Source organism: Mustela erminea, chromosome 4 (genome assembly GCF_009829155.1).
Source record: "Mustela erminea isolate mMusErm1 chromosome 4, mMusErm1.Pri, whole genome shotgun sequence".
NCBI lineage: Eukaryota > Metazoa > Chordata > Mammalia > Carnivora > Mustelidae > Mustela > Mustela erminea.
The window spans coordinates 120,185,205-120,208,132 of record NC_045617.1 but is presented as its reverse complement, the minus strand read 5'-3'; the positions used below and the strand labels follow the sequence as shown (position 1 = coordinate 120,208,132).

The 22,928-nt window shown below is 38.6% G+C and overlaps 1 protein-coding gene across 1 annotated transcript; it reads right to left on the bottom strand.

Moving 5' to 3' along the window:
• Nucleotides 1-833: 833 nt before the first annotated feature.
• On the bottom strand, nucleotides 834-21,148 carry BTNL2 (butyrophilin like 2). Its single transcript, XM_032338371.1, has 9 exons — nucleotides 20,899-21,148; nucleotides 17,475-17,558; nucleotides 15,434-15,781; nucleotides 13,562-13,843; nucleotides 12,131-12,151; nucleotides 4,501-4,848; nucleotides 3,201-3,482; nucleotides 2,446-2,541; nucleotides 834-1,856 (listed from the first exon to the last, which is right to left on the bottom strand). Exons 2-9 carry the CDS (start codon nucleotides 17,551-17,553, stop codon nucleotides 1,708-1,710), a joined length of 1,605 nt encoding a protein of 534 aa, XP_032194262.1. The 5' UTR covers nucleotides 17,554-17,558; nucleotides 20,899-21,148; the 3' UTR covers nucleotides 834-1,707.
• Nucleotides 21,149-22,928: the final 1,780 nt, after the last annotated feature.

Sequence of the window (22,928 nt, the reverse complement as noted above, 5' to 3'; positions counted from 1 at the left end):
ATGTGATATATGAGTGACTATGATGGCTGCTGTCCTAGAAAGTAGCAGATTGTCATTAGTAGGTATTCCTCATTCTCATTCAAAATACTTCAAGACCTTTTCCAAGTCTTTCTTTTCCCATATTCTTTCTTCTTCCACTTATAGTCTCTCTTAATTCGTTATAGCTTTAAAATATTTTTTACCATGTTGTATTTATTGCTTCTATTTATTTATTTTGTAATTATTGATTTTAATTGTGTACTTTTTTGTTTTAAAAATAAAATTGACATCTTCATATACACAATATAAGTTATTTTTTCTCTTTTTTCCAGTTTTATTGTGAAACAATTGACATATATAATCACTATGTAAATTTAAGGTATACAGCATGTTGGTTCAATTTGTATATATTGTGAATTGATTACCACAATCAATTTAGTTAACATCTATCATTTCATATAGATACAATGTAAAGAAATTAATTTTCTACTGGGACCAGAATTTCTTTTTCTTTAAATTTTTTTCATATGAGTGAAGTCAACACACAATTTTACATTAGTTTCAGGTGTGCAACATGGTGATTTGACACGTCTATAGGTTATGTAGTGCTCACAAGAGTAACTACCATCTGTCACCATACAACATTATTACAATGTTATTGATTATATTCCCTATGCTGTACTTTTATTCTCGTGACTAATTCATTCCATAACATGAAGCCTTCACCCCTTCACCCATTTTGCCCATACCTCTACCCTATCCCTTCTGGCAACCATCAATTTGTTCTCTGTACTTACAGGCCTGATTCTGGTTTTTGTTTGTTTATTCATTTGTTTTGCTTTTAGTTTCCACATATAAATGAGATCATATGGTATTTGTCTTGGAATAGAATTTCTAAATTTTTTTCCACTCTAAATAGCCACTTTCTTAAAAAGGACTGGAATAGGAATTCCACATTTCATATGATATTCAAGATTATATCTCAGTGATCGGATTTCATCCTTCTATTCAGCTGCATTTTCTTTTACTCTTTAACTGTATTTCTTATTTCCTCAGCCCCACCTTCATAAAGAAACTTATAAATAAACTTCCTTGCATTTCCTTTTCTATGCCTAATTTCATTTCCCATTGGATTTTCTTTGGTCTCACATATCAGGGTGTGATCAGTGGCAGGATATCAGAGAACTTGGGATAAGAGTTCTTTGAAGGGATCAGCCTCCAGATCAAATTTGAAGCCAGAGTGAAGTTAAAGCATCTTGATTTGGTAGCTGAATGATAATGTGAGCCCCTTCAAGCAGCTGGGTAAAGAAGACTCAGAGTTGGAATATAATCTTTGTTTCCAGAATCCAAGGTTGTTTTTTTCCCTTGTAGGCGTTGTAAAATCTCCTGGGTGTAGGAAAGATATCAGGAGAACCCACATTAAAGAATGAAGAAGGCATAAATATTTTCAGAGAAGAAATGTATAGATAGGACACTTGGTCATATTATAACGAGAGGTGTCCGGAGGCTAGTCAAGGAAGATTTTGACCCTTTCTGGAGTCATCATTAGGGAAAGGAGGCTTGGAGGAAATGTAGTGGCCCAGTACTGGCTTCTATAGCAACTCATTGTCTGAACACATTCTCAGGTGACAGAGGGATGACTCCCTCCCTATATTGCTCTTGGCAATACCTGGGACAAGATCTATACTGTCTGGTCCCCAGCCTCCATTTCTCAGCACCATATCCCTCTTATGAGCCCCTCCTGGCCTGGTCCTTTGAGTAAGCTGTTGAATCACCATCAGATGTATTGCTGTACGAATGTTCATGGTTCACATGCTTGTATCTCTCAGAAAGGATAAGTCCTGGGTGAGCTGTATTTGGATCCAATGTCACATTTGCTATAGAGAAAAAAATAAATTCTGATCATAACCAATGTGTGGAGCATTTTAAAATATAAATTCCATGATAACAACATCCAAACAGGCAAACCAAAGTTTTTGGTGACATAAGAAATTTGAAGTGAAGGGAGTTTATAGGGCACACAAAACAACCTATTGACACATAGAAGTCCTTCATCCACAGAGCAAGAATCATCAATAAGCAAGTCACCATATTTTTAAAGATCTTAGTGAAATGTTCATGCCAACAGAATCTCAATCTGGTCTCATCTCTCAGCTGAGAAAGCACGGATGGCTCTGCTACCTTTTTCTTCATCCCCTTTAAGTAGATAACTTGAGAATGTTCACAGGAGGAACAAATTACTGTCTTTTAATCCTTTTGCTCATCTTATCACTATAAATTCTGGTATCATTCAGCACAGATCCTCCATTACATGAATGTAAGCCATGGAATCTCATGTTTCATTAATGACTGAATGTTCACTGCATGCCTCCCCCATGTGACTGCTCATAAAAGAAGCTATGGAAGGTGCACAGCAAGGCTCCCCCTACAAAGGATGCTCCATACCTGACTATTTACCTGACTTACCTTTTTTACCTCTCTTCCACTTGACCAGGACTACAGTTGCGACAAGAGGTAATACCAAAACAAGCACTATCTTCCATGAAAAACTCATCATGGGCTCTAAAATGGAAAACCCAGAATCCCATTAAATCATGAAACTGGGAAAATTCCAAGATCATTCTTTTTATCTGAGCAGCTCTTGAGTTAGAGAAGACAGTGAGAAGTGGATCTCTTAAGGAAGAAGCTGATCTGTTCCTCTCTACTCTGCAGAAATTGAGGGGAGACCCAAAGTTTATGCTAACTTTATTGTTTGCTCCTGTCAGAAACACAGACACACACAAACACACACACATTTCTTTCTTGTCTCTTTTCCAATTATATCACTGCCATCACTGAAATAACAAGGATAGGAAAAGGATAAAATTACCTAATCCACAGGCATGAAGATGGTACTAAGCAAAACTAGTTTTGAATCACAAAGAGAATCCACAATAAGGAAAAGAAAAAGTGATACTGGTTTCACATCAGAGGAAGAGAGTTTGTCCTTGCAGTGATGGTAGAGTCAAGTCTTAGAAGTTAGTGTATATGTAACAATATAACCTTAGGGCTTTAGTCAAGGGATGTCAGTGGGATCTCCACATGTCCTGAAGTGATAGCAGGTGATTTTATAAGAAAGAAGAAATAAAAATTTAAAAATAATAGAGTGATAAAATAAATAAGTCTTGGTTTACCTTCATATGTATTTCCCAAAGTTGAGAGGAACACATGGAGTCACCAACCTGAGAGAGAAAAAGTTGCCTTTTTCTCCTCGTCAAGAAGGGGGTTGCGAATGGAACAAGTTATGTTCACAATAGAGTTGTTCATGACCAGTAGAGATGTCTCCACATGGAACAGTCCATGGCTGCCTTTAGTCAGAACCTCTGAAAATGATGGTATTATCTTTCCTTCCATGTCCTTCCATTGCGCATGGGGCTCTGGGTACCACCCTTCTGAACTGCATATCAGTTCTATTTCTCCATCCTTCTGTTCCTTTACAGTGATGAGTGGGGAAGACCCCAGACCTGGAGAATAGAGATCAAGGAACAAAACCTAGAGCATCTGCAAGTGGTTATATCATCAGTAACTTCACTGAGAGGAAAGATGGGAAAGCCTTGGCTGAAAGAACAATGTTTATAGCGGAATTATACTCCATCTAAGGATGAGAGAGACTAGCTGGAATGGCTTCTAGTTTTGTTATGTTAGGCTTATTTTTATTTTTTGTATTCCTAAAGTCATCCTCAATTAAAGTCACAGGAATGATAAATTTTAAATCCAATCTTTTCTCTTCTGTATCTGAAAACAAAATAGCTTTGACCAAGATATGAATCACATGGACAGGATTAAAGAAAGTGAGTAAAAGAATATCCTCAAATATCAGCATTATATAAACATGTTCATCCAGTGGCAGAAAATAAGAGTCCATTTAATTTCTCAATATGTACCCCTGTGGATATTTTATGATTATGTTTATGAATTAAGACCCAAAATCAATGGGACAAACAAACCAATTATCCAAGATGTTGGCCTGTGCCTTCAATGGCATTTGCTGATCTTGAAAAATCAATTCTTACTCACAAATATAAACAGTGGGAAATTATGATGCAAGGAATGATTTTGTCTTTCTTCTTCCATCCTGCCAGTTCTGTTGATGCTTTTACTTTTTCTTTTATATAGATATAGTTTAGTCTTCACATAACTATACTTCCCAGTAACTGTACATTGTTCAGAATTTTAAGAACACTCTATGAAACAATGAGCTTTGTGTATAGTTGTGGAATAAAATTCTCAAATTTTACTAAATGTGTGGTCATTTTACAGAGATCATGGGAAGTACACAGTTTTTACACCCAGAGAATTATATCTGGTCCATTTGAGTTTGTGAACTTTAAGTATGTACTACAGTTCTTATCCATCAGAGGGTTGAGTATAAATTTGACAAGTGAAAATCCAAAAATTTCAGGTCCCTGGGAAAATTTCCAAAAACTAGAATGTTAAAGCAGTAGGAACAGAGGTTGAATCCAAAACATCTGGAATCCTTACCTACTATCTTCAGATCCAAACTGGCCTCCTGATATACACCGTCTTTTTCGAAAAGGCACCGGTACTGCCCATTATCTGATGTTGTAGCATTGTATATCTGCAGTGTCAGTCTCCCTTCATCAATGGCGTCTCTCACCAACAATGTCCTCCCTCTATATTCTGCCATCTGCTCTTCAGTCACATGTTCCCCATCCACATATGTGTAAACAGCAGGATAACGGCGTGATTGGACCCATCTCACCTCCATGCTCTGTGCATTAGTCTTGGGGGACAGGTAACAAGTTAATTGTATGTCTTCTCCCACTCTGACAAGAATGGGCTGGGACGGTCCAATCACTTTTAAGGAAGCTGTGAAATACAACAGACAAAACACAATGAAAGACAAAAAATGGAGCAAATAGTGTCATCAGTAGGAACATCTCCAGTGGGTTTAGAACCCATGGGCATCTCAGTGGAGTTGTGAGGCACAAGGTCATCCTTCAGAGAGGGGGAGGTTTGGTGGAATCAGGATAGTGCTTGTCCCTGGAAAAAAAGAACGATTAACGGAACCCACACCCATCTCAACCTATTTTATTCAGATTGTAACTCAAAAAATAATTTTGTAATAAATACTCCTGGAATAAAAATATTTTATCACTCCATATCTGTATGACCTCCTTAAACTACTTCTCAATACGTGTATGCTTCAGTTTCTTAAATTGTGAAATAAATATATCACTATCAAAATCCTAAGATTGCTCTGACTGTGCACTGTGAGTGGAGGCATGCCGACTGTGAAACCTGAGGACACTGAAGCCAATCCCTTTGCCTTGATAATGATAAGGATAAAAATGAGTTTCAGGTGGATTTTTAGTAATGAAATGTGAAGAAAGCTTCCCCTGGTTTGATTTTTATAACACCTTATATGTCAGATCCAACCACCAAATTTTAGTTCTGTGAGGTCCAACATATGTGGAGCTCTAAACACCCACCAGGTTCAATATCCTGATTATTTTAAGAAACATTATAAGACCAAGAATTGGGGAGGTTGGCAAAATGCAAAACACACAAAAAAATGGATACACAAAAAGTCTAATTCTCCCATTGTGAAAAATTGGAGATTTTATCTGATGGCTTTCCTGGACACAAGCTATGTTTCACAGCCAGTTCATCAGGCTCTAGCCATACCAGTTTTTCTCTGTTCTAAATTGAGAATCATCCTTTCCTATCGAATGGCAAAAATACTTTCACATAAGTTATGGTCATTTATAATAGAAATAAAGGCATAAATGTGTATATTGTTGGATGAGAGTCAATGATCAAAGGCAAAAATGTCCTCATTATGTAGTTAGCTACAATCTGCTAGGTATTTCTTTAGAAAGGAAACTTACCATCAATCAACATGATCCTAATTTTTAGATTATTATCTCCTATACTAGCTAAAATTTGACTCCCGATTACCTCTAGCATTTTGTTTGCTTTATCCTTCAATTTTACCTAAAATAATATATCTGTTAAAATACGAAGACAAAAGTAGGAGTCAGTGCAATTGCCCCTCAGAACAATGTATTACTTAAAATATGACCCCCAGGAAATTTTACTAGTTACCAAGTGCATTTAGATACAGCCTTAAAAAAAACAAATACTGCAACAGGCCTCTGGGGGAGAGGACGATATATGGCCTTGAAGCTGAGCAGCTGGGGATGCCTGGCTTGCTCAGGGCAGAACGTTGCCTGCTTCATGGAAGCCAAGAAGCTGGGAACGCCTGGCCCGCTCAGAGCAGAACGCCCCCTGCTTCGTTTTTCCCTTATCTCCCTTTTCTCCCCAGAGAGCACCTGTGGCTACTTAGATAAGTCCTTTGAATGAGCTTGTTCAACAATAAACTTTATATTGTACAGACATATTCTGCCCTCCTTCTTGTTTATCTACATGACATATGACTAACGTTTGACCTTCATCGACTCTACTGCTGGTTCCTGTTTCTATCTAATAAAAGCGAGACTGTGGAGTTGCTTGGTGCGGCAGTCTTTTCAACTGTTGTCCCCTGCTCCCAATCTCTTGCAGCTGACTTGTTTGTGCCGCATTCTTCTCCCGTTCGCCGACTGGAAGCGGCAAGGCAGAAAAAATAAACTAGGGATTTGTCTGCTGCTATTTCTTCTTCCATGTATTTTACAGTAAATTACTTAATAAAAAGACAATTTCCTTATCTCCATTACCCATATGAGTAGGTGCGTGATAGATATATGAAACCCCTGTTATTCCAGAATCCAAGTTAAAAATAAAGTTGAAAGTACAGGGAAAAAATCATGCAGCCCAATCTGTTAATAAGTGATATTCTTCTAGAATACAAGCTCCTTGAGAGAAGCTCTGCATAATCCCCTTTCTTTATATACTTTTATATACACTGTGTGCCTTCTACACAATTTGTGCCCACATTTATTGTTTTGTTATATTTTTGGTGTATTATATGTATGTCGCTAAAATGGCTTCTGAATATTCACCAAAAATTAAATCTTCTCTGGAGTGTGCAGTTTACTGAATAATACACCAATTCCTTAAAACATAATAATCCCATCATCATGTCATATAATCCTTTTTCAATCAGCATATTCAATTTAGTGGACTATCTCATTTCCTCAATATCTTATATTTTTATATTATTTAATATAATATTAATTATATCATATCATATTCTCACTCTTAAAGTTTGACACTAAATCAAAGATTTAGTCTTTCAAACATACTCATTTTGAAGATGAGGAAAATAGAGACAATGATTTACAATGATTTACAAAAATCTCACATAAGTAATTAAGAACTTGCACTCTTAAGTCAGATGAGAGGACAAATAATCACAACTTCTCAGTGGTTTCCTACAAACCACAAATGTCTACAAAATTGTTGCCAGCTATAAAATGAGGGTAAATCTATTAACTTTTATAATTATTATAATAAAAAGAAATAATCTCTGTAAAGCATTTAGCATCAGACTTGGCATATAATTAATATTTTTAAAAACTACTCATTCTTATTTTTTTATTTTTCTGTTTATTTTTGCAACTTCAGAATGCTTTTTTAAATATAATTAACATATAATGTATTATTTGTGTGAATCATCAGTCTTACACAATTCACAGCACTCACCATAGCACATACCCTCTCCAGTGTCCATCACCCAGTCCTATCTCTTCTCCCTCTCCCAGAAGCCCTTAGTTTGTTTCCCGAGATTGAAAGTCTCTTATAGTTTGTCTCCCTCCACAGTCACATCTTGTTTCATTTTTCCCTCCCTTCCCCCATGAACCCCTGCCCTGCCTCTCAAATTCCTCATATCAGACAATCATATGATAGTTGTCTTTCTCTGATTGACTTATTTCACTTAGCTTAATACTCTCTAGTTTCTCACTGCAAATGGTAAGATTTGGGGTTTTTTGATGCCTGCATAGTATTCCATTATATGTGGTATATATATTCCATTAGATGTGGTATACATACCACATCTTCTTTATCAATTCATCTGTTGATGAACATTTAGGTTCTTTCCATAGTCTGGCTATTGTGCATATTGCTGCTGTAAACATTCAGAAGCATGAAAACTAGTCATTAATTTTATAAGATTATTTGATGAGTGGGCACTTAAAGAGGGCACTTGTTGTGATGAGCTCTGGGTGTTGTATGTAAGTGATGAATCACTGAATTCTACTCCAGAAATCAATATTGTACTGTATGTTAACTAACTAAAATTTAAATTATTTTTTAAAAAAAGATTATTTGCCAGAATTGGAACTGGAATTCCAGGCCTTGGACTTCTACAGCAAGCTCAGTTTGCCAGCAGCCAACTGCAGTGGGTCCTTGTCTCTGAGTTCTAATTAATGAGGAAAATATAGAGGCAGCTGTGAAACTTCTGGTATCCTCAATCAACAGCCTTCAAAGCTCCTAAGGGTGCAGACCTCTAAATGCCACCTAAGAGGGAGCCAGGCAGAGCTCCATATTTTCATCATGTTTTACTGTGGGCCCAGAAGGTCAGCACAACTAGGAACAGCACAATCAGCACAATACCAGATTGTATTCTGTGCACTGGGTCTCCAATGGACATGTCAACATGGTTCGAATTACTCAGAGGAGTGTCTCATCACCTAAAGTCTTCCTGAAGATGATATTTGCTGTGGGTTTTTCATAGATGACTTCTATGCTATTGAGGTATGTACTCTCTATCCCTACACTGTGACGAAGGTTTTTTGTTGTTGTTATTTTTTTAAGATTTTATTTGTTTGTTTGAGAGAGACACACACAATGAGAATTGGAACACAAGCAGGGAGAGTAGGAAATGGGGAAGTAGGCTTCCTGCTAAGCATGGAGCCCAATGTAGGCCTTGATCCAGGACTCTGGGATCATCACCTGAGCCAAAGGCAAATGCTTAACAACTGAGCCACTCAGATGCCCCTGTGAAGAGTTTTAATCAAGAAAGGATGCTATATTTTGTCAAATGCTTTTTCTGCACCTACTGAGAGGATCATATAGTTCTTGTCCTTTCTTTTATTATGTAATGCATCACATTGATTAATTTACGGATGTCAAACCAACCTTGTAGCCCAGGAATAAATCTCACTTAGTTGTGGTCAATAATCCTTTTAATGTACTGTTAGATCCTATTGGCTAGGATTTTGGTGAGAATTTTTGCATCCACATTTATCAGGGATATTGGTCTGTAATTCTCCTTTTTGTTGGAGAGCTTTTGTACAACAAAGGAAACAGTCAATAAAACCAAAAGACAGCCAACAAAATGAGAGAAGATATTTGCAAATGACATATCAGATAAAAGGCTGGTATCCAAAATCTACAAAGAACTTCTCAAACTCAACACCCAAAGAACAAATAATCCAGTCAAGAAATGGGCAGGTGTGAACAGACATTTCTGCAAAGAAGACATCTAAATGGCCAACAGACCCATGAAAAAGTGTTCAACATCACTCAGTTTCAGGAAAATACAAATCAAAACCACAATGAGATAGCACTCACACCAGTCAGAATGGCTAAAATTAACAAGCCAGGAAATGACAAGATATTGGCCAGGATCCAGAGAAAGGGGAACCCTCCTACACTGTTGATGGGAATGCAAATGGGTACGGCCACTCTGGAAAACAGTATGGATGCTCCTCAAAGAGTTGAAAATAGAGCTACTTTATGACCCAGCAATTGCCCTGCTAGGTATTTACCCCAAAGATAGAAATGTAGTGATCTGAATGGCACCTGCTCCCCAATGTTTACAGCAGCAAAGTCTACAATAGCCAAACTATGGAAAGAGCCCAAATGTCCATCAACAGATGAATGGATAAAGAAGATGTTGTAATGTACATACAATGGAATGTTATGCAGCCATCAAAACATTTGAAATCTTGCAATTTTTAACAATGTGGGTGGAACTAGAGGGTATTATGCTAAGTGAAATAAGTCAATCAGGGAAAGACAATTATATGATCTCACTGACATGTGGAATTTGAGAAACAAGGCAGAAGATCATAGGGGAAGAGAGGAAAAAAATGAAACAAGATGAAACCCGAAAGGTAGACAAACCATAAGAGACTCTTAATCTCAGGAAACAAAGTGAGGGTTGCTGAAATGGAGTGGGGTGAAAGATGGAGTGGCTGGGTGATGGACATTGAGGAGGGTATGTGTTGTGATGAGCACTGTGAATTGTGTAAGACTGATGAATCACAGACCTGTACCCTTGAAACAAATAATACATTGTATGTTAATAATTTTTAAAAGTAGGGGAAACATATTGCATGAAAAAACAAAACAAAAAATAAATGGATTTTAGAAGTAAAAAAATAATAATAAATAAATAAAAATTTAAAAATACAAAGTCTTCCCGAGGGACAGAGACATGTGTCAACCTGCCCAAAACACTGGCTTGACTTTCTGACATGTAACTAACAAGTTCTGCCAGTTAAGGTTGCAACTGCCCCTCAGAACAATGTATTACTTAAAATTAACCCCCAGGAAATTTTACTAGTTACCAAGCACATTTAGATACAGCCTTAAGAACAATAGATACTGCAACAGGCCTCTGGGGGAGAGGACAATATATGGCCTTGAAGCTGAGCAGCTGGCAACGCCCAGCCCACCGAGGGCTGAACACCACCTGCTTCGTTTTTCCCTTATCTCCTCTTTCTCCCCAGAGAGCACCTGTGGCTACTTAGATAAGTCCTTTGAATGTGCTTGTTCAACTATAAACTTTATACTACTTATACAGACATATTCTGCCCTCCTTCTTGTTTATCTACATGACATATGACTAACGTTTGACCTTCATCGACTCTTCTGTTGGTTACTGTTTCTATCTAATAAAAGCGAGACTGTGGAGTTGCTTGAGGCAACAGTCTTTTTGACTGTTGTCCTCTGCTCCCAATCTCTTGCAGCTGACTTTTTTGTGCCTCATTCTTCTCCCGTTTGCAGACTGGAAGCGTCAAAGGTTTCTGTCTGATCATAAGCAGATGCTGCGCAGGCAGAAACGAATCTGACTTGAAAGGTATGGTTTACAGTGGTATAGGCCTCCTCAGTTTATGGATTTACCTTTGACCTTCCTGAGGCTGTTCCCTTTACCTTTATGGCCTGATGGGGTTGAAAGTATCACACTAGACCCTGTCTAGACTAGACTAGATTGGGGTGTGTTTTCCACCCTGATTTTCCTCAAAAATTCCTACACAGGCTGAAAAGCATGCTCAGTTTCACCTAATCTGCAATAGGCAAGTGTACACACACATTCCTGTAACCAGTGTCTTGAGGGTGAGAAGGATATTGATGGAAAATGAATGATGCAAGGTCATATGCACGTGGGCAGGGAGCAAGCTGGTTATCATGGGCTGGGAGAAGAGGTCACAGAAAAGAGGAAGATGGTAAGGGAGTAAAGGAGAAACTCAAAGTGGCTCAAATATCAGTTGGTTACTTTTTAAACCATTTATCTATATCTTAGGTACAATAAAATAATACTACAGTTCAACCGTTAAGTTAAAAAAAAAAAAAGACAGACAGAAAGAAAGAAAGAAAGAAAGAAAGAAAGAAAGAAAGAAAGAAAAAGAGGAAAAACAGGAAAATGGCTGATCCACCCAGACAGTATCCCAGGCTACATCTGAGAAAAGTAATGGCTCCCGCCCAGTAGTGATGAGGTTAGGATCCACTGGCATGAGGAGAAAGTGCAGAAACCACAGCAAGGCCAGAGGGTTGAGATGGTGGGTGGTGACCTCCAGTTACCATGATACTGTCTTCATGCTGGAAAGATTTTAAAAGGGCCTACAGAGACCCACCAGTTGTCCTATACCATCCCTTACACACAAAGGCAGCACTCTTTTTCTCCAGCCAGATAGAGCAGAGATTGTCTTCGCCCCTCACAGGCATCCATCTGAGGTTCAGTGGGATCCCTGTGAACACTTAAAGTCATAGGCTACACAGTGCAAATGTGCCTGAAGGAAGCTGTGCTTTGCCAGTCCCCTCTAGTACTAAATGAACTTGAGACTTGGTAAAGTCATGCCTCTGTTTCTCATCTGGATTACGAATTGTCATGTTAGCTCCCACTGGCTTTGTCCAGGGATTACCAATTCCCTTTGGGGCAAGCAGTATCTCTTTTATACTAATGCATCCAATGTGTACTTACCTAGCTCACTCTGGAGTTTCTCTGGAAAAAGAAAAAGAAAAATATATTAAGGAATTTGACCTAAAGAAAATGAGATAAAATATTTTAAAAGAAAAGAAAGCTCTATATGTTACTAAAAACTCAATTCATCACCAGGCTATGGGTACTAAGGAGGGCATGTATAGCATGGAGCACTGTGTGTTATACAGAAAAAATGAATCATGGAACACTATATCAAGAACTAATGATGTACTGTATGGTGACTGATATAATAAAATAAATAAACAAATAAATAAATAAATAAATAAATAAATCTCAACTCATAAAAAAGAAATTAAAAACAGAAAAATATTCCTTCCTGTAGATCATCCAGTGATCCAACTGTTTTTCCTTTTGTTTGTACAACAGAAAGTCTCCCAGTTCTTTACCTCATGATAGCTTATTTATGCTGATATTTAACATACTGATATTTAACATCTTGTAAAAATTATATATATTCTTCTTATAAGTACATGGTAAGTATAAAAGTATATGGACATAGACAGTTATCCCCTATAATCCCAAACTTAGAGGTAAAACATATATAAAGCATTTATAATATGCATTCAGATATATATTACATAATATATATTCATATTATATAATATATACTCAGTTCCTTTTAACTTTCACATGTGACATTTACTTTAAATTCTTTCATATATCAATTTATATGAATAAGAATACCTATATTCTTATATCTAAATATAGAAGGTGTTCCAAAAATCTTAGTGCAATTTTAAGTTATTTAAAGTCATTATTCTTTCCATGACTGGAAATGTTTATAGATAGATAAACACATAGGTAGGTGGGTAGATAGATGTAATCTTTATAAAATAGCCCTGATGGATTTTTTCAGCCATTAAAATAATTTAGAGATATCATTTTTCATCAATGCTATAATTTATAGTCACATTAGGTACTTAACACTCACTCCACTGTTGTATTGTGCCCTTTTTTACTATTGTTTTATTACTATTTATAAATAAATAGTATAAATAAATATATAGTTAAGATGCTACTTTATAAATAGTTGTCTCCATCTCTGATTATCTTCACAATGCAGGTTGCTAGAAGCAACTGGCACAATGTGGTATAGGACAACATTTTAATTGAAAGACTATAGTTTTATTTTATTTATCATGTGATGCATACTTGTGAGTAAAGAAAATTAGTACAGAAAGAATTAAAGGTGGAACTTGAAAATAACTGGATACCATTAACAATAGCCATTTAATCAAAATATAGTATATATTTCCAGACATAAATAGTTTATATTTTTTAATACATAGGACTAAATTTTAGATATTTTCCTTAATAAAAAAATATTAGGTGCTATGGAACAGTCCTTTGAACCTTTCCTGTTAATCACATTGTGTATTAGCATATTGGTCCTAGAAGCAGAGCTCTGACCTGGAATGGAGATGACAGAGCTCTTCTCCTCATTGAGGATGGGATTGCGGATGAAGCAGGACACAGTTTGCACAGAATCGTTCCTGACCACAAGAGTCGTTTCCACATAGAACAGGCCATTGACATCTTGGATGAAATGCTCAGAGACAGCCAGGAACTTCTCTCCTGTGGTATCTGTCCAATAAACCTGGGGCTCTGGGAACCAGCCTTTTGCAGTGCACACAAGCTGGACTCCACTTTCCACAACTCCCCCAACGTGGATGTAAGGGGCAGACCCCAGACCTGTGGAGGGAAGACACATCCCTAAGGCCTGGATCCCATGGAGGCACAAACCATAGACACCAAGATCCCAGTGACATTGCATGTAAGGAGAAAGCAGAAGTTTGTGGGTCCAAAGTCCTCTTCCCCTTCAAATTGGAGTTCATACACACTTTGCTTGTTCCTCATTCTGGATCTTTAAACTTTAGCATATGAGCAGTATTTTTCTTCAGATACAGACAGGAGGAAAATAAGAGAAAGGGACATAGTGACATTTTGCTTATGTCACTTGTGCTGCCAACAAAGATGTGTTATAATTTATTCATTGAGCTTCCCCAGGCCACAAACTCTGTCTGACAATTTAGATGATATCTAGACTCTGATTAATTAAAAAGTTTAAGCCAGAAATCATCTCCAGGAAATACTCTTCACATTTTTTCTGTTGGTGGTTATGACCTTAGGGGAGCAATTAGATAACCTGGGTATATAGAATGAAGAGCTCTGGTTTCTAAACATTCCTTACAGTCAATGGGAAAATGTTTTTGAGAAATCCTAGTTTTATGTAGTCATGAGATTCTTTCTTCAACCAACACTGCTCTCAAACCAAAACAAAGGGACTCTGTTTCCCATAGATGATAATTCTCTATCATTTGGTGGAGAAAGAGACTCACTCCCTTCACCTACAGCCTTAGAAAACATGTGACTTATTTTCAAAGGTTCCTGATAGTGAACAGCTGCCTTCCTCTCTCCATATCTCAGAAATACATAGGTTCTTTCATCCATCTTCGATTACCTATAACATAATAATAATAATCATAGTCATGGGTGTTAAGAAAAAATGATGTTAGGAAACAAGCCTTAGTGTGAGTCAGAGATGGTGACAACTCCAGAGAACTATGTCCCTGAGAAGGTAAGTGGATTTGCCTGATTTTGTCTTTGGCATATGGGGGGAGTTATTCTTGCCAGGGAAATAGATGATAATTTACTTTTCAGATACATGTTTTTTCCCTAGGACAGATCCCCTTTTCTCAACTGTTCCTCACTTTGTCACTGCAAAAGCATCAGGCAAAACCCTGCCATTCACAAATGCATCTGGAGTCCCCAAATCATTGAACACTAATATTTAATAATCTCCATAAAAACACAGTTGTTATCCTCTTTCTTCCTAGCACTAGATTTCTAACTGGAGGCACTCCACAAAGAAACAAAATTTTCATATTTACTTATTGCATGTTGGAGGTTGGGTAGAGGACAATGCGTTCCACTGAGATATGGCTGCTGGGCAGTCTGCTAGATACAGCGATTGGCTTGTTGTATCACACCAGCCTGATACACCAGCCTCATTTGTGCCTCAGTGAAATTGCTAATGACCAGATGTCATGGATTGCAATTAGTGGTCACAAATAGTCAAAACTGGTTAAGTTAAATTTGAGAAGATTTTTTAAGTGAGCTTGCTTTGAAGACTTCAGGTTTACTTGCCTTCGGATGAGTCAGGACAGAGGACTGGCATTTAGGAACTGCCTTGAGGATTAGAAAGGAATTTTTCAACTGGCAATAGGCTTACCACAAATTAATATATTCTCCCTCCAAGACTGTCTATTCCAAAATATTCACCTGCTACTTGAAGCAGCAAGCTTGTTTCTCCACAGTAGTTATTCTCTTGGAAATGGCACCAGTATTGCCCATTATCAGATGGTTGGATGTTGTTTATCTTCAGAGTCACATTTCCCTCATGATTGCCATCCTTTATCCACTCTACCCGGCCTCTGTACTCCTCCATCTGCTTCTCGGTCATATCGGCTCCATCCCAGTGTGCAAATACAGGTGTGCTGGGCTCTGAGGAGTACCATATCACTTTCATGTGCATTGTGGTCCTCTTTGGGAGGAGCTGACAGGTTAGTAGGACATCTTCCCCAATCCTGGCTAGGATAGGGTATGTAGGACCAATCACTCTCCAAGTATCTACAAAACAGAGTGAAAAAGAAGAACCAGGAAATGCCAATTAGAAGACTAATATACTTGTTTTGGGATGTCCAGCCTATCAAAATAGACGCACCTGGAGGAGGGAAAGCTTTATTTTCAATAATTTAGAGAAATCTGACATGATGGTTTGCACATTTGGTTGTTCAAAAAAGAATTCTGTGTACTGAAAATAAGGTGCAGTTCAAAAATTTGAGGGTTAGTGCTAAATCTATCACCACTGTGCGATTTGTGGGGGGCAAACTCATTATTTTCAATGAGATTTGAGATTTGGAATCTCAAGTTCTTCATCTTTAAGATACTAAAGCCACCATCTGTGGGTTGTTTTTATTCTCAAATAAGTTAATGTGTAAGTTGATTTTTTACTGGGAACTTTGTTAGCGATTTGTTTTGTATTTTATAATAATTCATTTTATAGTTAGTGATCCCATTTTAAATTGTTAGTGACTGATTCCATAATCATTTTTCCTAAAATTTAGGTAATAAATTAATTCATTAGATTTTTCAGCTTTTCAGGATTTCTCTGGTTCGAGGGAAGGAACGAGGATTATTTTTTAACTTTAAAATATTTTTGGTCTGGAGTAGGCAAGACCCCAATAACTGGAGCTTTGTATGCACAATGCACTTCTGTACAAGGACATTTTGTGGTAGATTAAGGGCAGTGGTGTGTCTAAAGAGTTTGAGACTTTTAATCAAATTTTGAATCACATCTGACCTCTTGTCATTATCTGCAGATCAAAGGGATATTTAATAATTCCACATGTTATTATGTTTAATAATCTCATAAGTCATATATATCACATTCTTCCTTATCCTAAAATGCTCTAGGGCCATTTGTATTTTCTCTGCCACGTCCAATCATCCCAAGAAGGAAGGAACCTCAACTTGCTCACTTGCTGATGAATATCAAATAGACACTAGTCAAAAGCTCACTGCAGAGCTTAAGTGGAGATCTGCTCGCATTCTTCATTTATGGAATCCAAATATGAAGTCATTCCATCTGGCTAACTTCTTTTACAGGTTAGGAAATTGCATTATACAGAGGTCAGGACAGCTGCACATCACATCACATAGTTTCTACAGCCCTTGGTTTGGAGCCTGAGCCTTCTGGCACCCTGTCTAATGGTTTTTGTTTTGTTTTGTTTTGTTTTCTACTTTTGCATGCTGAATTCTCCCCGGGACTCTGGAATTTCCCCCAACACTGAATTTTCATAATCCCTTTTAAAGGTACAATTCAGCCACTGAGATTCCCAAATCCATTTATTGGAAATCTTCTAATTTCTTAATTTCCAAATATTTTTATGATGTTTAATTTGTGGTAAGAAGAAGCCATTTTTCTTGCACCCAAAGTGCTGTCCTGTGTGGAAGCAGGAAAATGGATAAATAACTTAATGTGTTCCAGGTACTTCTTCCTGGGCAGCCTCATTTAATCTTAAAGCCTGTCCTAGACTTTAAGACATAGGTATGTTGTTATTATCATAAAGATGAGAAAACTATAAGCAGAAGGCACTCAAGTAGCTTTTTCAAAGGTAAGCCAGCTGGAAGTGGAGGACCCTTTCCAGAACACAGATGCATTGGTTCCTGGTTCCTCAGTCCTACTATTGTCCTAGTGCTGTTGATTTAGAATTCTGCTGGGACATTTAGGTGTACAGTAAAGGGAAGAAGGGCACCCTACCTGGCTCCCTTAGGGTGAGCAGTACAAAGAAGAAAGAGGCAACTGCACCAAACACCCTGTATCCTGGTAAATCCACCATTCTCCCTGCAGGCAATACAAAAGAAAAATATGAGTACACCCAACCGATACTGCAATGGAGCAAGTCGCTCTGTGGTTTCCAGCAGGTACATAGTTACAACAAGGAATCAACATCAAACCCTCCACAATCAAACAAGGAAATGGCCTTGGCTCAATTTCTCCACAGTTTCTCTGATCATTTCTGACCCCTCACCTCATGTGTTGTACTTCAAGCTATTTTTTTTTAGGCCTAAGGGAAGATTTCTGAATGAAATGAAAAGTCCTCTTGAGTTAAAGGAATAATATTCTTTTATTCTGAAAAATCTCTTAAGTTCCATTTATTCGGAGCCTGCAGAAATTTTATAGTAGGATTCAAATATTTTTTCTTGCCCGCCTCCCAGCCCCTCCTGCAAATTTCTTCATCACTACCTTCTCCTAAGTGTACAGGAAAGAGCAGGAAGTTTCTGCATCCTCACTCTTCAGCCAGGAAGCCATCGCGAGTGCCTTGGGAGAACCCAAAGCCCAGGGCACACCTTGGAAAGTGAATGGAAGAGTGGTGGAAATGGTGCTACAGGAAAAGATTACCAAGGAAACCATCCTAAATTGCCTTTCGTGCCATTTTGAAACACAAAGTGTTGAGTAAAAGAAATAGCCCAACTACAGAGATCCGCAAACCCAACATGCCATTATACCAGCACTATAAAAATGCTTCCAGGGGCACCTGGGTGACTCAGTGGGTTAAAGCCTCTGCCTTCAGCTCGGGTCATGATCCCAGGGTCCTGAGATCAAGCCCCGCATCTGGCTCTCTGCTTAGAGGGGAGCCTGCTTCCCTTCCTCTCTCTGCTTGCCTCTCTGCCTACTTGTGATCTCTGTCTATCAAATTAAAAAAAAAAAAATGCTTCCACACAGCTAAAAAGTTTTAAAACTACCAGAACAAAAATCGAATGCCAGCTTTAGTTTTGAAAACTGAAAAATTCAGAGTGAAAGATGCCCAAGACTCATTCCATCTAACGTGTCCGGCTTCTTACTGCTTCACACCAACTAGAAGAACCTGTTTGGGAGCAATGATAAGCTGGCGATTGCTTCTTTTTCCCCAGAAACTAATACCAGTAAGATTCTATAGGGCAGGGGGAAAGCAACAGTCACTGAAATACAGATTATAAACCAAATGGTTCAGGAGATGATTTATACTCCATTATAACTGCTTTTTAAAATGATGCATACATTCATCTAAAATGCCCTAGGAAGATGATACAAACCCAGTCACAACACGTAGATATACATGAGACTCAAATATCAATATGAAAATGGGGCTGAGCATTAACAGACAGCATCGACAATCCATAGTTCACCACTAGAGACATCAGTCACTTCCCTTCTGAATGAAGGAGGTTGCAGATGCCTCCTCTTGTGAAAAGCAGAAACATTTCGTTTGAACAAGGAAGAGCAAATAACAAGCGGTAAAACCCATGCCAAGCAGCATCCTTCAGTCCTGTGAACTAAAAGGACTCACATTTGCTATAAACAGTTTACAGATACGTGTTCCTTTAGGTCTTTCATTTTAAAGCAGAGGGAGAACCTTCAAATGCAACTAGAAAAAAAATTGCCCAAATTAATGAAGCTTTTGCAGAAAGTTGTGAAAATGCATCTTAACCTTCACTGGTGCTCAGAGAAATTCATGAGCCAGTATAAACAGGGGTGTAACTGCCTTAGACTAGGGTTATGAAAGGGGAAAGGGAGAATCTTGCCCCTGGGGGGTATTTGGCAAAGTCTGCAGAAATTTTCTGTGGTCACAACTGGGGAAAGGGGACATCCAATGAGTTGCTACACATCCTACAATTCACAGGAGAGCCTCTAGAGCAAAGAATTATCCAGCTTAAAGTGTCATTAATGCCAAAGGAAAACACTACCATAGACCATCTGCTGTCAGTATGCTGAAAATGCTTGGCAGATTTTTACTAAATAAACAACTGAACTTACATTGCAAACTTGAAAACATTTTCATTATCAGGTTTTTGACCTGATAATTTTTACCATTTGTACCTACTATAGGCCTAGACTCTTCTGAAACTGCCATTGCTACTAAGTATAGTAAACTTTGGTATCAAGAGATGTGACCTCATATAGATATGCACTATCGAATATTCAAAAACCCACGTTTCATTTAATCTTCTGGATAAAATGTACGTCTTAAGATGGGATGATAAATGAGTGATAAGTAGTGATTTGTGTTGAGGTATTAGGTGAATAACAATTCTGAATTCCAAGGTCTATGCATGCACTGTTAAAATTCACAGCAAAGAAAAATTACAAATTACTCATGGATGTAACTAGAGGGTATTATGCTTAGCAAAATAAGTCAATCAGAGAAAGACAATTATCATATGATCCCCCTGATATGAGGAAGTTGAGAGGCAATGTGGGAGCTTTGGGTGGGGGGCAGGAAAGGAATAAATGGAACAAGATGGGATCTGGAGGGAGACAAACTGTAAGAGACTCTTAATCTCACAAAACAAACTGAGGGTTGCTGGGGGGAGGGGGGTTGGGAGAGGGTGGTAGGTTTATGGACATTGGGGATGGTATGTGTTGTGGTGAGTGCTGTGAAGTGTGTGAACCTGGCGATTCACAGACCTGTACCCCCGGGGCTAATAATACATTATATGTTAATTTAAAAAATTACAAATTACTACGTTTCACAGGTCATTAGAGGTGGTTTTTTTTTTTTTCCAGTAAAAACCCCCGAATGTTAAATTCTCAAAATGCCAAGTGACCACGGTAATTAACTGGTGAGAACAAATTTATTCCGGTCACAAAGTTTGAAGTTGATAAATCTATATTAATTAAAAAAAAATAGATATAACTGATCATAGGTTAACACAATTTTATAGACAGAAAGCAACGTAAACTAAAAATTCTAGGAGACAAGGTAACTTTGTGTTTACTTCTGGGACCCCAAGAGTCTCACTCTGTTTTCTTGAACCTCTCCTGTCTCTCTTCTCTGACAGAGACATTCATCCATAACATTTTTTCAGCTGCATCATCACCACATGACAGACTAGCGAGGCCCAGAGACACAAGCACAACATCACGCATGACAAACGAGTAACGTGATCCTGCTGCTCTGCGCTGTAATCTAGGACTCTCACCCGGCCCATTGCACAGCAATACTATGAGGATCACATAAGCTATGGTAGACCTTGAAAAACATGGAGTGGGGTACGAGTATCAGAGGCAAGTAGAAGGCATTATGGCAAGTGGCAGAGTTTCCCTGTGGATGCCGACTGTCTACATGCCCCACCTCCTCATCTTAGTCGCCTTCTCTAACTTCCCTGATCATCCTCCACCAAGGACTCGTCAAGCCACTCACGTGTCTCCTTTCTCCTTCAGCGTAAAACTGGGGGCTGCTGGGTCTTCTCCTCAGTGGGTCTCAGGTATACCCTTCATCACGCAGCAGGAGTCCAAAGGCAGGTCAGAGTCCTGGGGTGCTGACTGGAGTGAGAACTGTGGGACAACCCAACAGTATGAGATAGCCCCCTGAGACCCCCAGCTTTGGGTGAAGGGAGATTGTGCTGCTTCACCCAAACTGAAGGGACAGCCTAGTCCTGGAGGCCCCCCCTAAACATGAGATTCCAGTCGGAATAGCACAGTCACCACCCACCAGCTGTAATCTTTAGAAAAGTGGAACTCCAAGAAGTGGACTTTGACTGGGCTTAGTTATGAGTAATCTTCAGGCTTGCAGACAGACTGGTGACATTAGCACTCCTCACCAACCTCAGAAAGCCAGGGCACTACTGCTGGGCTCCATTTGACAGCCAGTTTGTGCCATCTCCAGTCAGGTCCTCACAGAGCACCTGGTACTGGAGATCTGTTCTCACCCTTCTCTCCACCTCTTACACATCAACGGTCCCCTCCATCTACTGTCAAGTTTGCATCTGAATGCTGTTTGCTTGCTCAGAGTTGGAAGCAAGATTGAAAAGCAAATGCCCCATCCCTGCTTTTACTAGTGAGAAAACAGAGGCCAGAGAAAAGGATTACCCTCCCAGCATCACGCACCCAGTCAAAGTCTCATATGTGCAAGTTAATTCTCTTTTTATCTTGGCTCTTTATCCCCCTTTGCTGACTTAGATATCAACTCTCAGATACTATGGAAATTTAAAATGCTTCTTAACAAACTGGGCACAAAAATTATAATGATTAAGGCTATAGGCACTTGTGTGTGTGTGTGTGTGTGTGTGTGTGTGTGTTCTTGTTTAGGTTAGATTTACCCTTAAAAAATCTCCTTAAGTCAATTTTCTTGAATCAGAGAGCACGTCCCCCTGGGGTTCTGCAGAGATACTCTCAGGGATTCAAGAGTTCTCCAGAATAATTTAAAATTTAATGTTAGGGGGCCTGGGAGTCTCTGTCAGTTAAGTGTCTGCTTTCAACTCGGATCATGATCCCAGAGTCTTGGGATTGAGTCCAGAGTCAGGCTTCCTACTCAGCAGGGAGTCTGCTTCTCTCTGCCCCTTTCCCCACTCTGGTTCTCTCTCTCTCTGTCTCTCTCAAATAAATAAATAAAATCTTAAAAAATAATAAAATAAAATTTAATTTAGTTGTCCATTTCAATATAAAATATAAACATTTGTGATATTTTGATGTGATATGGCTTGAGCTGATTTTTTTCCTCTAAAGTGTCTTCCCTCCCCTGTTATGATAAGCCCATTATTGGGCACCTAACTTGAAATTGCTATTCTTGATGTAAGATTTTTTACCCTTTATCCTTCAGCGTAGACAAAGACCCTTCCCACTGTGGAGAAAGAGGACTTTGACTCTTTATACTTTCTCTCAATTAGGTAGATGGGAGAAGTGCCCCCACTTTACCTCTGGTTCCCAGAATGGCTGCAGTGCCACACACTGCCCTCTCCCATAATAACATGGAAGCAGCAAAGGAAAGGCACCCAAGGCAAGAAGACCTTATAAGGTTCAAATACGGAGGGAAAGTTTACTAATTAGAACGCTGGTGTGGAATGATACGGCAAGAAGGGAGTGATGTTGTGAAAAGAATAGCCATCACCAGTGTGGGATGGACAATGACCACCAGGACACAAGATGTGACCAAGATGTATGGCATCGTGGTGGAAATACGAGGACAGCCGTCCATACCAACCCTGAATCATCTCTACCTCAGGACTTAGAAATAACCCTAGGCAGAGGGCTGCTTCTAAATTATTAATTGTTGTGAATGCCACTGAGCTTCCCCAGCAGTTACTAGCTTAATTCCTCTTCTGTAAGACATTACAGTGCTTGCTATAAAAATTGGAATCCATAATAGGAAACTACAGAATTATTTTTACACCTAAATTTGTGGTGTAAAAATATTCTACCCGTTGCAGATATTCTGCATCACCTCAATTATAA